General features: G+C 42.0%; 1 protein-coding gene across 1 annotated transcript in view; it reads right to left on the reverse strand.

The window, feature by feature from the left end:
- Positions 1-16,724, reverse strand: part of cc2d1b (coiled-coil and C2 domain containing 1B) — a 35,502-nt gene extending 18,778 nt beyond the window's left edge. Inside the window, exons 1-15 of the mRNA XM_085804317.1 lie at positions 16,669-16,724; positions 16,126-16,306; positions 14,087-14,231; positions 12,797-12,900; positions 12,208-12,330; positions 10,695-10,841; positions 9,446-9,776; positions 7,922-8,040; positions 7,299-7,377; positions 4,904-4,969; positions 3,701-3,846; positions 2,732-2,804; positions 2,319-2,455; positions 1,615-1,744; positions 1,297-1,469 (exon numbers count right to left, since the gene is read on the reverse strand). Coding sequence (XP_085660443.1) covers positions 1,297-1,469; positions 1,615-1,744; positions 2,319-2,455; positions 2,732-2,804; positions 3,701-3,846; positions 4,904-4,969; positions 7,299-7,377; positions 7,922-8,040; positions 9,446-9,776; positions 10,695-10,841; positions 12,208-12,330; positions 12,797-12,900; positions 14,087-14,231; positions 16,126-16,188 — 1,836 coding nt within the window. The 5' untranslated portion in view covers positions 16,189-16,306; positions 16,669-16,724. The remainder of the gene's footprint in view (positions 1-1,296; positions 1,470-1,614; positions 1,745-2,318; positions 2,456-2,731; positions 2,805-3,700; positions 3,847-4,903; positions 4,970-7,298; positions 7,378-7,921; positions 8,041-9,445; positions 9,777-10,694; positions 10,842-12,207; positions 12,331-12,796; positions 12,901-14,086; positions 14,232-16,125; positions 16,307-16,668) is intronic.
- Between the last annotated feature and the right edge of the window lie 28 nt (positions 16,725-16,752).

Consider the following 16,752-nt stretch of genomic DNA (forward strand, 5'->3'; position numbering starts at 1 on the left):
GGCTATGAGTGTGGTTATTAGAGGAGGATGATTGTTATCTGTGTATTGTACGTGTATGTGTTTGAATGTGTGATGAGAGTGAGAGAGAGTGTGCTGTTGGTCTCTATTGTGCACTTTATGATTTGGCGCTCCTGTTTCCCTGCTTTTATTAGTGCATTCTGTCAATTTTTTAAATATTATGGTTATCATGTCTTATTTCAATTAATCTTAATATTGTATCTGCTTAGCACTTTACCTGCCCAGGGACTACAGGTGGAAATTAGCAATTGCTGCTATAACCTGGCTCAGAGCATCTCTTCTTGTTTTACAAGATTAATGTTTTTTTTGTGCATTGTCCCTGTTTTAAATAAATAAATTCAATCAATTCAATCAATCAATCTTGGCTATGTCTCAACATTATCACGTAATTAGCGGCCTGTAAATTAAAGGGTTACGCAATCTCCAAACACGTTCAGCATAAAAAATGTCTATTTCTATTGAGTGAAATAATCTGAGCAACAACAAAATATGAAAATGCTAATTTTTCATTATTGCAACAGAGCAAATCAGTTCTTTTCTGAGTTTATTTACTGTTCCTGATACATTTTAATTACAAAAACAAGTAATAACTTCAATCAATAGTACAAAAAAAATCATATTCAGAAGAAAAAAAAAATACTCCTAAACTCTCATCCAAACCAGTTTTCACTGATTAAAGCAGATATCAGTGGCACGGCCGTTTCGGCTAATGCTGTGTTCAAGGCAGGCTTTTGAAACCGTAAGTTACAGCTTCAAGTCACAACTACGACTTGGTAGCGTTCCAGGTAACCCGTAGCTCGTGTTTTTACCGTCCTGTTGTCTGTGAAAGTTCCCTATAACGGCCACTCGTAACTTCCGACCCGTGAACTCGTACCAGATCGAACTGGTATGACTTCACAGGAAGGAAAAACACAAAGTACGAGTTTCCTTGAACGCACCATGAGTTAGCAGCCCCCGCCCTTGTCAGGCATCAATTGGTCCTCGTGCTACGTCACCACATTCACGCGCATCCCTTGGCTGCACACACAGCCCTTCATGCCGTTCTCTCCCCTCATTGGATAACACTTGTATCCCACAAGGAAAATTTTCTCCTCGGGTTACAGCAGAGCAGAGTGACGGAGAGACTCGTGTTTAGGCTGAAATACTTCATGTAAGTGATTGCTGACGGAAAATAGGACTATTTAGGACTTATATTAACAAAAACATTCCACTGATATCTGCTTTAACATAAATCTTATCTACGAGTCAGTGAACCACATGATTGTAGTCTCCGCTCACCGTGCTGATGTCCACAGGTTTCCCGCTGCGAGCCGCCTCGATCATGGGGTCGAAGCCCTTGGCGGTGCGGAGGAAGACCTTGGCCTGCTCCATGTCGTTCTTCTGCTTTGCCTGCAGCGCCGCCTTCATGTACTGCTTCTTCCGACCCTCCAGGAACTCCAGCTGCTGAACCGCTGGACGACGAAGACAGACAGGAAATTTAAAAGTAATGAGACGTAGTTGTCAGAGAACATTTGTTGTTCATACTTGAAAGTGACTGAAAGGGTTATTATTGACAATCAGAGCAGATGTTGGTGATCAGTGTTGTGTTTGTTGCACCTGTTGGTGAGAGTCCTTCTCTAGCAGCTGATCTGTCCGGTGAAGCCGAGGGAGTCCTTTTCTGTCCCTGAGCTGCTGCGGACACGTCCAACAGGAGCTTCTTCGGCTCCTCTGGAACAGCAGACTTCAACTACGACACACAGACACACACAAAGACACGGCGCTGTAACAAAAACTTAACCACAAGGGGAAGGGAAGGGTGAGGGAGGGCAACCTATTACCTCTTGTTTTTTCTTGGTCAACCTGTCCGATTTCTGTTAATTTATTTTATTCTTTATTTTGACTGGTCCCATTAATTCATGTATCCACTCTGTCTATGGGCATTTCTAATACACACATACACATACAGAGTTGTTTTCGAGGTAAATTCATGCAAAACCGCTGATGCGTATTCCTGTCGGGGACAATTTCTCAGCAAGCAGTCTCTGAATTTACCTCTAAGACAACTCCATCTCGTAACGTTGTGTTATTATCTCATAGCGTGGTGAATGTGCAGGTCACAACTTGTCCACCAGAGCGTTTTTGGAGTTGTTGGATTGTGTATTTGATGAGTTTGATGAAGAAATCCCATGAGCCTCCGTAGCGTAGCTCTGAGAAGCTCGCGTAAAGGTAACGAACCTACTGCTATGACTATAGGGATTATGGCAATGGGCCCAATTTGCTATCCCTTTAACGACAAAAAGCTAAGAAGTTCTGTCGCCCACCTCCTCCTCTTTCTCCTCTTCGTCCTCATCTGGAGCCTCATCAGCATCAGTGGTCGCGAGCTTATTGGCTGCCTCCAGAGCAGCAACGAACCCCTGCTCAGCCCCTGTCGCCTTGTGGCCTGGGATCGGAGGAAAGCCTGTGAAATAAAAAAGCAAAAACATAAAAAAAAATTTAAAAAAAAGATTCTCAGTTGCATTTAAATCCTTAAACACTGAATTCAAGATTAAGCTTAACAGATCTTGTGGCACTGATACAGAGACTCAGTGTGTTGTTGTGATATAGTTTAAGTCAGAGCCCCGGGGCCACGCAGCTGTAAACACAATGCAAATCCAATTTCACAGAGCGACGAGTAAACTTGAAAATTACTCCGTCGACTCAAAAAAAAAACACACGAATCAATGAAGACTCTCACCGGGGGGAACTGGCAGCTCATCAAAGTCGACTGCTCTTCCTGCTTTGTGAGCTCGGATGGCGCTCTGGTATTGCTGCGGGGGGGAGAGAGAGAGAGAGAAAGAGACGTTGAATGGTTTAAAAATAGCAGAGGTAATGTTATAATATTTTAGTTATAGTTATAATAGTTTGCTCTCAACCATGCATAGTTTGAGGGGTCAATATCATTATAAACATGATAACTCCCTGAAACAACAGGTTTAAATATAAGCACCATATGCAAGAACTTAAAAGCATCTTAAAGGGATAGTAGCATTTTTTTTAAAGTGGGGTTGTATGATCTGCAAATAGCCCCTAAGTACTTTAATTGCAGTAGAAGACTCTCTGCTCTCCTCCCGTTAGCAACGCCAGCCCATAATAGCCCTGCCCAGAGATTTACAACATACATTGTTGTGAATGGACCCAAAGAAACGGCCTATTTTCACGGCCTAAAAGAGGTTTTACCTGAAAAAAAATACACAGTTCCATTGTTCGCTATAATATAATTTTTTCCAGCCCTTCAAAGCGCCGGAAAAACACAGTTTTTATTTGGACCTAACCAACTGCTGATCGGCGGGCGCTAACCCTGGGCGGAGGGATACGTGAGTTGGTTATGTCCAAATAAAAACTGTGTTTTTCCTTCACAACACTGTATGTTGTAAATCTCTGGGCAGGGCTATTATGGGCTGGCGTTGCTAACGGGTGGAGTGTAGAGAGTCTTCTACTGCAATTAAAGTACTTAGGGGCTATTTGTAGATCATACAACCCCACTTTTAAAAAAAAGGCTACTATCCCTTTAAAGACCGAAGCTCTCTGTTAACTCTGCTTTGTAAAAAAAAAAGAAAAGAAAGAAAGAAAAATTAGTGTACGCTTTATTTTCTTTATGAGATAAACACAAGAATCAAACCTGTTCATAACTACTTTAAGCTCGGGTCACCAGGTGTGTGCGTACCTTAGCGATGCGGTCGTGCATTCGGGCCTTGCGGTCGTCGCCGCCGGCTTTAGCCTGAGCCGACGCCTCCACATACTTGGCTCGTCTCTGCTCGAGAGCCTCCAGCACGTCCTTGGGAGCTGCAGGGGCTGATGGAGCTGCAGGGGCTGAGACGAGAGAGACTGATGAGTAACTAACGAGTAAAGACTCTCACTTATATGGCCATGAACTCAAAAAGCATTAAAGGAACAGTTATATGAGAGTCAATAGCGCCTGACACAAAAAAAATCCATAAAACTACACAAAAACATTGAAATATTCCTCCACACTGCTCGTCCGCTGCAATCCAAGTGTCCTGAAGGGATACAGTCCAGAGTTTACTGGAAACAACGTCATTTAGGACATTTTTACAGCCCAAACAGTCCTGTATTGCGCTCTGACATTCACGTGCCCCAGGCAAATTCAATTCAGGACTGTTTAGGCTGTAAAAATGTCCTAAATGACGTCGTTTCGAAGTAAACTCTGGACTATATCCCTTCAGGTCACTTGGATTGCAGCGGACGAGCAATAAGGAGGAAGATTACAAGGTTTTTGTGTAGTTTCATGGACCTTTTTGTGTTGGGCGCTATTGACTCTCATATAAAGGTTTCGTTTTTTGGACTACGAACCCCCCTCTTTTGGGGAATAAAAAACTACTCCGGAGTCAATAATAACTGAATTTCATTTCTGGGTGAACTATTCCTTTAAGGTTTTTTGTCCACTGGTGTCTGGTGTCAGATGAGTACAGACACAGTACTTTCTCTTTCACCTTCACACTGCAGCGAGGGAAACTACAAGTCATTTCCATTTGTTCTATTCACTTTTAATATCCAAATTATCATGATCATTCATTATCTGCAGTGTCATTTTTTTTTTTAGGGTTGAATTGTTTGCAGTTCTTCTTTGCTCAACAGTCTCTGTTAGTCGTGCTTCTACACAACCGGCACTGAGTGTTTCCATGTCTTTGAACTCACCCCTTATGTAAAACCTCAAGGTGACACTGGCTGACTGATATAAATACTGTTAGGAGACGTGTGTGTGTGTGTGTGTGTGTGTGTGTGTGGAGTGTAGAAGGGGGGGGATGGGGGACTCAAAACGGCCCGATATGACGAGTCAAAACGAAACTGAAGCCGCCTCAACAGCTCATGTGCTTCGGCTTCCTAATGTTGGAACAATGATTGTCACCTGGAGCGGCTGCGACCGGTTGGGTGAGCGGCGTTTCCTTCACTGGGGCCGAGCTTCCTCCTGAACCTGAGGCACAAAAACATCATGATGAGCATGACACATGAAGCGTGAAAAAGAGATGCTGCAGCTTTCTGTCCACAACACTGCACCGACTATGACGGGTCTTGTTATTTGTTATTTGCTATTTGCTTATTTGCTATTTTCTATTGTCTATATTCTATTTTCGTGTGATATATGTGGTTCCTGAGATGTCCTATCCTAGGTATGATCGTTGTAGTAGTTACTTCTCATGTTTTGCTTCTTGATACTTATCATGAGGGAGTCCTACTGTTGGATTATATGCATGTTTGGTCTTCTATATAATGTTAACTTTTCCATTTTTTGTGGTTGGGTTGGTCCTTTATCTAGGTCAAGGTTATAGGTAATTGAACTTTAAAATATGATTAAAGCAGATATCAGTGGAATGTTTTTGTTAATATAAGTCCTAAATAGTCCTATTTTCCGTCAGCAATCACTTACATGAAGTATTTCAGCCTAAACACGAGTCTCTCCGTCACTCTGCTCTGCTGTAACCCGAGGAGAAAATTTTCCTTGTGGGATACAAGTGTTATCCAATGAGGGGAGAGAACGGCATGAAGGGCTGTGTGTGCAGCCAAGGGATGCGCGTGAATGTGGTGACGTAGCACGAGGACCAATTGATGCCTGACAAGGGCGGGGGCTGCTAACTCATGGTGCGTTCAAGGAAACTCGTACTTTGTGTTTTTCCTTCCTGTGAAGTCATACCAGTTCGATCTGGTACGAGTTCACGGGTCGGAAGTTACGAGTGGCCGTTATAGGGAACTTTCACAGACAACAGGACGGTAAAAACACGAGCTACGGGTTACCTGGAACGCTACCAAGTCGTAGTTGTGACTTGAAGCTGTAACTTACGGTTTCAAAAGCCTGCCTTGAACACAGCATTAGCCGAAACGGCTGTGCCGCTGTTATCTGCTTTAAATCTAAAATATGTTAAATCTCTAAACATGATTAAAATGTATAAAATGTAAAAAATGTGATAACCTTGTTTTAGACTTTGAAAATTAGCCATCCTATTACTAGAGGCGCCTCTAATTTATTAGATCTGTATGACGGCCAGTCGGCCTGATGGGTGTTGATCTATTTAAATTATGATGGAGTTTTGACTGATATATATATATTTTTTTTTTTGTGATCAATTTTTTATTTTGTTTTATTTCATTACAATTCAATTTATCCATTCCCCTTGACCCCACCCTTGTCCCGGGTCCTGGGGGTAACATTAGGTTAGGGTGATTACAGGGAAAAACAAAAACAACAAACAAACGAAAATAAATAAATAGTTATCAATAATTATCAAAAGTACATAGCAGACATATTCATGAAACAGAGAAAAACAAAACAAAACAAAACAAAACAAAACAAAACAAAAAAAAACACGCAAGCCCATCAAAACAACGCTTTGACATTCTCAGCTGCCGCTTCTAGGTTATGTATAGCTTCTACCTTTGCCTTTTGGGCACGGGCACTGGAGATTTCTAGTGACAAAATTTCATAAAATGATAATTTCCACAGATACACATTTAAAACATGTGGTGGTTTCCATCTTTTTATCAACATCTTTTTAGCAGCAGTTAAACCTGCAAACAGTACTCTCTTCTTAAGAAATGATAAATTCAGAGGGGTGTCATCATTCAGAAGCAATATATGTGGTAAACAAGGTATATTTGTCTGAATTAAACGTGAAAGAAGATTCAAAATACTGAGCCAAAAGGAATAGACTCCAGGGCATTCCCACATCATGTGCATGTATGTGCCCAATACTTGGTGAGGACATAGTTGGCATAATGGGTTCTGACTGACATATTTTTGTATGTTTTTGTTTTGCACAAGGTGTGTTCTGATTTATACATTCCCTTTACCATGTGACTCGTCATGTGACCCTCAGGGGCAGGTTCAAAAACGGGGCGTCTGATTTGTATGACTTAGTCTGATGAAGAGCAATGCGCTCGAAACGTTACTATTGTTGATGTGCTAATAAATCTGCACATAAGAGAGCTGATGTGTGCGGTCTCCTTTTTTTGCCTTTCCTGTCTACAATTTTGAGGCCAGCACCTTTTTGAACTGGATGTGCGCGACCGTGTCTACTCTTTGTCCACAACACTGCACCCCACTGGTCCAGTAGAAATTAGCTACACATGGTTTGAAATTTGAAAACAGTTGTTGATCAGGATGAATTTCCTGCATTTAAACCATTTTATTCTTCATGTAAAAACCACAGAGAGAAAATTCAGCTTTTTTTAAATGGTGTAAATAAAGTTTTAGTTGCTGCCTGGCCTGTTGCTAAACTAAAAGCTGATGTTATAACAGGAAACCTCACCCTGTCCTGGAGAAGGAGGAAGGCCACTCAGGTCGACTGCTTGTCCTTTCTCCAACGCCTCGATCACAGCGTCGAACCTCTGCACCCAAAAAAAAATACAACAAATCCCGACAGTGTCACACATAATGATGCTCTTTGTCAGCATCCAGATTGTTGGCATGTTTCACATAGTTGAGAGGAGGATTCCTAAAATGGGAACGAGCAGCTGCAAAACTCAGACTCGCTGTGTTTAGTTCAGAGTGATACAAACAAAAAAGGTGCATTAGAAATGTTACTTTATCAGCGGTTGCAGCTCAGCAGTGTCTGGTGTTTAATCCTACTGATAACATATGTTTGCAGGCTACATGCAGAAAAAGAAGCGATATCATGTATTTAGCTCACATTGAACAAATAAAAGCATATGCATTGTTTTTATTTCACAAAGTCCAAATTCTACAAAGTTCAATTTAAGTCTTTGTACCACTTCTCATGTCTTTTTACTCTTTTAAGCAACTCGATTCACAGCTTTAAACACTTTTTAAAATCGGCAGATAACCTGTATGCAAAACACAACAACATCTCTGATGCAAATTCCCTACACAGGAAGTTGAACAGGTTACAGCATAAATTGTAGTGTAACTCACCTTACTGGTCCTGAAGTACAGTTTAGCTTGCTCCACGTCGCCCTGCTTCTTGGCTCTCAGAGCTGCCATCTTGTACTCTTTCTGCCTCTCCAAAAGCATCGTCCTGGTCGCCTCATTAGCTGCCGAGGCCACAAGACACAACGATTACCACAGAGAAAGGTCGCATTCATGAGATAGTCAGAGGCAACTTTGTAAAAAAAAAAAACAGAAAAGTGAATGAAACCTATTTATGTGGGAGAATAAACCCCTCAATGAGTCAGTATGTTATATATTTACACACAGTAAATGTGACTGAATATTTCACTGATTAAAAAAGCCAGAAATCTGATCAATTATCTCATGACTTATTCTCATATTATTAATGAACTGGTTACTAAGAATTAAATATTATATTGTCAGCGGTCACATGTGATGGTGCAAACCCCCTGTGGCTCGTCTTTACAGTTTTAAACTTAACTTTAACCACCTGGTGGGTGGCCGAGGCCGTACAGTACAGTACAGTACAGACTGTGTGCTGTTCTGGTTTGTGCTTTGTTTTGACCACTGTGTTTGCATGGACAGCATGTTTCCTTTTAAAGGGATAGTTCAACATTTTGGCAAATTCTCCTATCGCCTTAATCCCTATAGTCATAGCAGTAGGTTCATTACCTTTAATTATTGGTGCATGTTGTTCTGAGATCCGCGGGGCAGAGACGCGAGTTGCTCAGTGAATACAATGGAGGTGAACGGTACAGGTCTCCTGTCCCTCATCAAACTCATCAAATACACAATCCAACAACTCCAAAACGCTCTGGTGGACAAGTTGTGACCTGCACATTCACCACGCTATGAGATAATAATGTAACATTACGAGACAGAGTTGTTTTCGAGGTAAATGCAGCCTGAACTAGATTCCAGACACGACTGCTGGGTGGAATGATTTCAAAAGCACAAGTAGTTCAGAGTATTTGCTTCATGTGTCGTAATATTACATAATTATACATGATTATCTCATCTTTGATTGGTCCCATTATTTCATGTAACCACTCTGTATGTGTATGTGTGTATTATAAATGCCTAAAGACAGAGTTGTTTTCGAGGTAAATTCATGTAAAACAGCTGATGCGCGTTCCCGTTGGGGGCAGTTTTTCAACAAGCAGTCTCTGCATTTACCTCTAAAACAACTCTGTCTCATAACATTACATTATTATCTCATAGCGTGGTGAATGTTCAGGTCACAACTTGTCCACCAGAGCGTTTTGGAGTTGTTGGATTGTGTATTTGATGAGTTTGATGAGGGACAGGGCAGGGGACCTGTACCGGTCACCTCCATTGTGTTCACTGAGCAGCTCACGTCTCAAAACAACATGCACCGATAACTAAAGGTAATGAACCTACTGCTATATAGACTATAGGGATTATGGCAATAGGAGAATTTGCCAAAAATGTTGAGCTATCCCTTTAAACTGTCAAACCGAAGCCAACTGTCCCCAACGGCCACAACAACTATCAGTGATTTGACCGTGTGAACCGAGACAAACTGACCATCTGTCTCGCTGCTCTGTGGCAGCTCCTTCGCCTGCTCCTCCGGGGACGAGGCGCCGCTCAGACTGGCAGCAGCGGTGGAAGACGACTGCTCCTCTTCGCTGGTGGGTGTGATGATCTCCGGCACAGCGGCTGACGGTGGTGTGGTGGCCTCCTCCGACTCCTCCGGCTGATCTGAAGGAGCAGCGTCAGGCCGCGAGGGTACAGGGGGAGGAGGTCGCGCAGGAACGTCGGGTCGGGGGGCGGAGGCTCCGGTGGGGACGGGAGGGGGGATTTCTGCCTCGCTCACCGGCCTCCCCTTCTTCACAGCAGCTAACATCGTCTGCAAAGTCTGAAACAGAGCGAAAACAACAGACGATAACTTAGAAAACTGAAGTGAGAAGCTCTTAATGTTAAATAAATAAAGCTTCACTGCAGTTTAATGCAGACAAATTAAAGACACAATGGTTAAAGGGATAGTTCAACATTTTGGCAAATTGGCCCATTGCCATAATCCCTATAGTCGTAGCAGTAGGTTTGTTACCTTTAATTGTCGGTGCAAGCTATTTTTAGAACGGCGGAGCAGAGCCGTGAGCTGCTCAGAGCTACGCTACGGAGGCTAATGGGATTTCTTGGTTTCCCTCATCGAAATACACAATCCAACAACACCAAAACGCTCTGGTGGACAAGTTGTGACCTGCACATTCACCTCGCTATGAGATAATAACGGATTGTTACGAGACAGAGTTGTTTTAGAGGCAAATGCAGAGACTGCTTGCTGAAAAACTGCCCCCAACGGGCACGCACATCAGCGGTTTTGCATGAATTTACCTCTAAAACAACTCTGTGTGGTAACGTTCTGTTATTATCTCATAGCGTGGTGAATGTGCAGGTCACAACTTGTCCACCAGAGCGTTTTGGAGTTGTTGGATTGTGTATTTGATGAGTTTGATGAGGGAAACCAAAGAAATCCCATGAGCCTCCGTAGCGTAGCTCTGAGCAGCTCGCGGCTCTGTTCGCCAAAATGTTAGAACTATCCCTTTAAGTGCCTAAGTGGGCACGCACAAATTAGATGAAACATGATATGTAACGGAAATGAGAATGTGAGAACTGAGTTTGAAGATGAAAATCAGCACAGAGCCCCGAGGGAGCTCAACTCAAAACCCAGCCTGTCTGTTTCTTTCATGCTGCTCACACAGTTTGGCTGTTTTTAAAGTGACAGTTTCTTTTTTTTTTTATATTTCTTCTTTGAGCCACTCATCTCACCCACCTTCAAACCCCGTTCGTATCTCCTGGCCTTGGACGTCTCCCCTGCGCTCTTGGCATTTTGCAAGGCCGTCTTGTACATGGCCGCCCTCTCCTCCAGGGTGTGCTGGAGGCTGCCAGGGGCCGCTGAGGGGCTCTTCGCTTCCTGCTTCTACACAAAGAGGTAGATGCTATAATAAACATTATCTACATTATCTCACATTATCTCACATTCTGTGACATAAACTGTAAACTGTTTTCTTGTCTGTAACAACATCTATTGCACGTCTGTCCGTCCTGGGTGAGGGATCCCTCCTCTGTTGCTCACCCTGAGGTTTCTCCAATTTTCCCTGTTAAAAGGGTTTTCCATGGAGTTTTTCCTCAGTCAATGTGAGGGTCTAAGGACAGAGGATGTTGTTATGATGCCATGTAAAGCCCTTTGAGACAAACTGTTTGTAAAAACGGGCTATACAAATAAAATTGCCTTGCCTTGCCTTGCCTATCGAAAAAAAAAAAAAAACATCTGGTACATCTGTGGTTGGTCTAGAAATTACTCAGCAAACAAAAGCAGTGGGTTGATAAAGGAAAGTATTTGTCAGAGATATATAATAAAAGGAAATTCACATGCACATCTTATTGATGGAAAAATACAATGTGTTCATTTAACTTATATGTATGTCCTGTTTTGCAGAGAAGTTGTGTGAGAAGGCTTTGTTCAGAAGAAGAGCCTTGAGATAGTGGAGGTATGCCACCTGCTTTGATACAGCAAAGTTTTGAGAACATCTTCCTTGCAACGTAAGAGATAACGTGGCTGTTGCTAAGCAAGGTGATACACTGTGTTTAAATACTGAGAGACTTCTTTGTTTGGGGAGCTTCTCTCCCACAACCTTGTTTGTGTGAAATCCTGTGCACTGCTCGAATAAAGAAATACTGACTTCATCATCCTTGCTGTGAGAGTGGTGACTTTTTCACCCACACTTACGTATCTTCATCTTTAAAACACTTGTTAAAAATAGAGTCCGTAAAAGAATCAATATGTTTACAGCAATGCACAGACTTACCGGCAGCAATAGTGAAAATATTCAAGTGCATTCATTCTACTAGTCACATAATCAGGTAAATTACATTTTTGAGGTAGTTAGTTATGATTTAGAAAACAACAAAATAGCAACTGCACACTCAAAACACTGTGCATATATCAATTTATTACAAGCTTTCGGTCATTGTGACCTCCTTCGGGCATGTCACAATGACCGAAAGCTTGCAATACATTGATATATGCACAGTGTTTTGAGTGTGCAGTTGCTATTTTGTTGTATTCTAAGTTTCTAAGTATTTTGCCGACGGATGAGCGGTGGCCTTTTTCACTGAGGTAGTTATGAAAAATGGCAAAGATTAAGGTATAAAGAGGTGGGTGAGCAGCAGGGTAAGAGGACAAACACATCTGTCTTTTCCTGTCATCAGCAGAAAGCTCAACAGTGCCACCTGACATGAATTGTGGTTTCAAAGTGGAGGCTGGCTGGCAGCACATGTCGTACCTGTGGCGGTGGGGACTCTGGGGTTTCAGCTTGAGATTGAGATTCAATAGTGGCAGAAGATGCGGAGGAAACAGTTGCAACATCCTCATCTTCCTCCTCACCCACCACTTCCTGCAGCTCGGCCTGATGAAGGAAAAAAAAAAAATACAACAACTGATCAGCAGCCAGCTTTGAATGCTCTTAAAGAGCTACGGTTTGGATTTCAGAGAACAGAGTGACACATGTTTTCCATTAAGCCGGAGTCAGGAAATCGTGCAGCTGTCTGACAAATGAAAAGCTCTGTAAACCCCGAAACGTGCTGCAAGTGAACCTATCACGCTTCCAACAGCTATTTAACACATGTAGATCTGCTTCTGTTCTGCACAACTTTGCACAGAATAAATGTTAATGCTGCTGCAGCTCATCATGTCAGTTTCATTTCTGTGGAATTAACCATTAATAATTCATATTTGTTGAATGCCTGCGCTGAGTTTGTACAGCTCCTTTAATTGCTTCTCGTACGTATATTTGTCTGTTAAACGATCTCCTTGTCATGGACCTTGAAATGTATATTTGCACAGAACAGGGACGAATATAAACAAACACCGACCAGCAGATCTTCATCGTCTTCCACGTCATCGTCGTCTCCGTCCTCATCCACGTCCCTCATACACGCATCAGCCATTCTGGCGATGTCATCCATTGGTAGAGGACCTGCAACAATAACAATAACAACACAGTCACATTTCACACACAATCCAGAGTGAGTTTAAACGTGACACCAGCAGCTCATCTCACATGATAAGTGTTAGATTTATCACTATAATGGAATACCAGTAATGTAATACTAAACTACACAACAGTGGCAAAAAACCGGCACAACCACTTTTTTCCCGGGGACAATAAATCTGCAGAGCCACATTGTTGCAGGAGGTTTTTTTTTAGGAACACAGCAGTAACATAATGTACTATACAGCTTAAAGTATCGGGAAACAAAACATGTGTCCAATGCATCTTGCGAAAGACTCCCACACACACACTTTGTACCCGACAAATGTGATGTTTAACTTCACATCTTGCAATAAATACATTTTTTTAAGGGAGAAAAAGATGAAACGACAACAGTTCTGTGAGCTCTCAGAGAGTTTGAGGGTTTTTTCTAACACCACATGTACAAAGTTAGATCCAAAGCAGCGATAGTTTTGCAAGTTTGATGTGAAAGACCTTGACCTCTGAGCTCATGTGCTGTCGATGGGACGGTACAACTGAAACAGGGTTCCTACAGCTTAAGCCAAGTTAAATTTAAGACTTTTTAAGACTTTTTTTAAAGCCACTTGAAATGAAATTTAAGACCGACTTCATAATAAACACAAATGCAGAAAAAAGAAAAAAAAAACACCACATCAATTACATAGGGTTAGGGACAATTTTACCCACTTTCCTATGTGATCCAAGGTAAAGTGACTGCTACATGAACATTGGATTGTGTCTCTTTCCAGCTGTCCTTTCAAAATAAATGCACAAAAAGTCTGGAAAAAAAAAAAAAACACTGACTCGGGAGCTGGTGGTGTTGAGAGATTTAGCATTGACGACCGCCACTAACTTCTCTATGTTATTTTGAGACTAATTACAACCATAAAATACCACTTATCATGTGTTAACATTTTTAAGACTTTTGAAAAATTGATTTAAGACATTTTAATGCCAATTAAGGCCTTGTTTTTAGATTAATGAATTCAATGCCTTTTAAGACTTTTTAAGGATCCGTAAGAACCCTGTGAAAATACAACTTGCACATATTAATCCGATCATGGGAAAAAAATAATAATAATACTGAGGGTTTATTTAAAGGGGGTACAGTACGTTTAGGATTAGAAATCATCATAACCGCTCCACTCACTCTTCCCCTTCGGCTTGGCCCTCCCTCTGGCAACTGGTTTATTTCCAGTGAGAGCAGCGAGTTCAGCCTCCAGGTCTGGGTCGTCCAGGTTCTCGTCCATGCCCATCATCATCTGCTCGGGGTCCAGGTCCACAAACAGACCCATCTGAACCAACCAAGGAGGCAAAAGAGAAACTTCAGTACATGTTGCTACTTCGAGTACTTTACTTTTTTAAATTATGTGTCTATTTTATCCTACATTATACTTACATCCAAGTACATTTCAGAGGTTAAATGAGTGTACTGCAACTTTGTTTTTTCCGCTACCACATTAATCAACTCACAACTATTTGAATTCTCATGATGACCCATTTAATGGTGCCCGACCTCTCTGATCCCGACCACTGATCTCAAATATCTCCAGTTACTGTATCTGATATATCCAAAACTACTACATCCATTAAATGCTGCAAATATATGTCATAAAAACGTCACAGGAGCCTAAATTTGTACCTTTTTTTTTACTTCTTAAGTTAAAAGCTGCCTCTATACGTCCACCAAACTCATCAGTCTTTCTCTAAAAAACTGCAACAGTGAATTCAAAATGTATGACGAGAAATAAAATACATTAAAGAGAACTAAAATCACTGCAATATAGTTAAGATCATAGTCTTTTGACAGTTTCTATTTATGGCTAATGATAATGTTATTATAGAAGATCATTCATTTGCAACCTTGAACCAGTAAACCAGTCGCTGAGTTGCTGCAGCCGGTATTAATAATGCACAGTGATCGGAAATTCCTTTAACTAACTGAATATCTCAGTTATTTTTTAATGAGAGCATGTGATGGTGCAAACTTCCTGGTTGTAAACATGGTGTTGTTTTTCTGCTGTTCATCTCTGGAGTTCAAAGATTCAAAAAATGTAAAGACTTTATTTGTCATCCCGCCAAATGTTACATGGAAGGAAAGAAATCCTGTTTCTCAGGTCCTGTGTGGCGATAAAAAGGAACGATAGTAAAAATAAATAAATTAAATACTAGCATCAGCAAGGTTAAAGTACAATGCAAGTGCAGTGCCTTTTGCAAATTCACTGTGTGATTGCACAAACCCATTCGCAGTGAGGTTAAACCAGTTGTCTCTCTCTTGTCTTGGTTTCAAATATTCATGTTGTGGTTTTACTGTGTCTATGCTTCAAGATGTAAAGTTTTCGATTTGCCACGATGTCTGCAACCTGCACAGGAACTACAGGTGAAATGTGTGTATTGTCTACACACTGCTGTTCATGCTAAACAAACATTATGTTAATGTTTTGGTACCTGCATGGTATTCCTTTTAATGTTGTGTGGTTACAGTGGTGCTTTTATATGTGAGTGATCTATGTGAGTGCCTGTACACAATCAGAGATGTTGTTACCTGCTTGGCTGCAGCAGCACCTTGGCCTCTGGGCTGTGGTGCCCTCTTCTTTCTTTTTTTTATTTTTACCAAACATGTTGCTATTGTAGTAAGATATAAAGTTCTAGTTGCCACAACTGACCTGTAGCCTACATGTCTGCAACTACCTGCACAAGAACTACAGGTGAAGTGTTAATGTGTACACACACTGTTCATGCTAAATAAACATTATGTGAATGCTATGATGATAGTTTCAGTAGGAGTTTTTTCTTTTAATGGTGGTAATGTCGTGTGTTTACAGTGGTGTAGTGAGCCGGTGCATATTCTCATTTGCCCAGGTCATAGTATTTCAAAGGAGGTTAAATCGAAAGCAACTGGACTTAGTTATTTGTCTAGGAAGACGTTTCACCTCTCATCCAAGAGGCTTCATCAGTTCATGTAGCATCTGACCAGGCTGTCCAGGCTGACCAGTCCCAGCCTGGTCAGATGCGTACATGAACTGATGAAGCCTCTTGGATGAGAGGTGAAACGTCTTCCTAGACAAATAACTAAGTCCAGTTGCTTTCGATTTAACCTCCTTTGAAAAAGAAAAAGTGGTGTAGTGGTGCTTTTATTTTACCTTATGTGAGTGCATGTACATGATGAGGAGATGTTGTTGTTGTTACCTGCTTGGCTGCAGCAGCGCCTTGGCCTCTGGGCTGTGGTGCCCTCTTCTTTTTACCAAACATGTTGCTATGGTAGTAGTTGTAGTTGTAGTACTTGTTGTTGTTGTTGTAGTAGTAGTTGTTGCTTCTTTGGCTTGTTCAACAGCCCCTCGGCGACTCCCCCACTGATCCAAAACGACACCTAAAACAACACAGACACATTAAAGCGGTGTGTGTGCTGTCCTGTCCCGTCCTGTCCTGTGAGCTGCAGCTGGACGCAGCGGTCTGGATCATGTGAGCGGTTGTCAGGTGGCTCCCAAACAGACCGCGAGCTCATCTGCTGCTGCTGCTGTTGCTGTTGCCAACTGACGGTAACGTTAACACGCTACGTTACGTTAGCCGCTCGGCTAGCCGTTAGCTCGTCGTTAGCTCCAAGCCGCTAACTTAAAAAGTTTATATGTGAGCGGGAAGTCGACTGTCGCGGCCAGAGCTGAAGTGTTGGGTAGTTTTTTGTGCTGGGTAAAAAAAGGCCTGAGTGTCACCACCACCACCACCACCACTCACCTGCCGCCCGGGTCACCGCTTCATCTGGTAGTTTTTCACAACAACTGTTTCATCTCTGAGCGCTGACGTGATGACGTCACGGAC

The sequence above is a fragment of the Trachurus japonicus genome, chromosome 17, assembly GCF_045865225.1.
Source record: "Trachurus japonicus isolate A0001 chromosome 17, Traja_1.0".
NCBI classification, from domain to species: domain Eukaryota; kingdom Metazoa; phylum Chordata; class Actinopteri; order Carangiformes; family Carangidae; genus Trachurus; species Trachurus japonicus.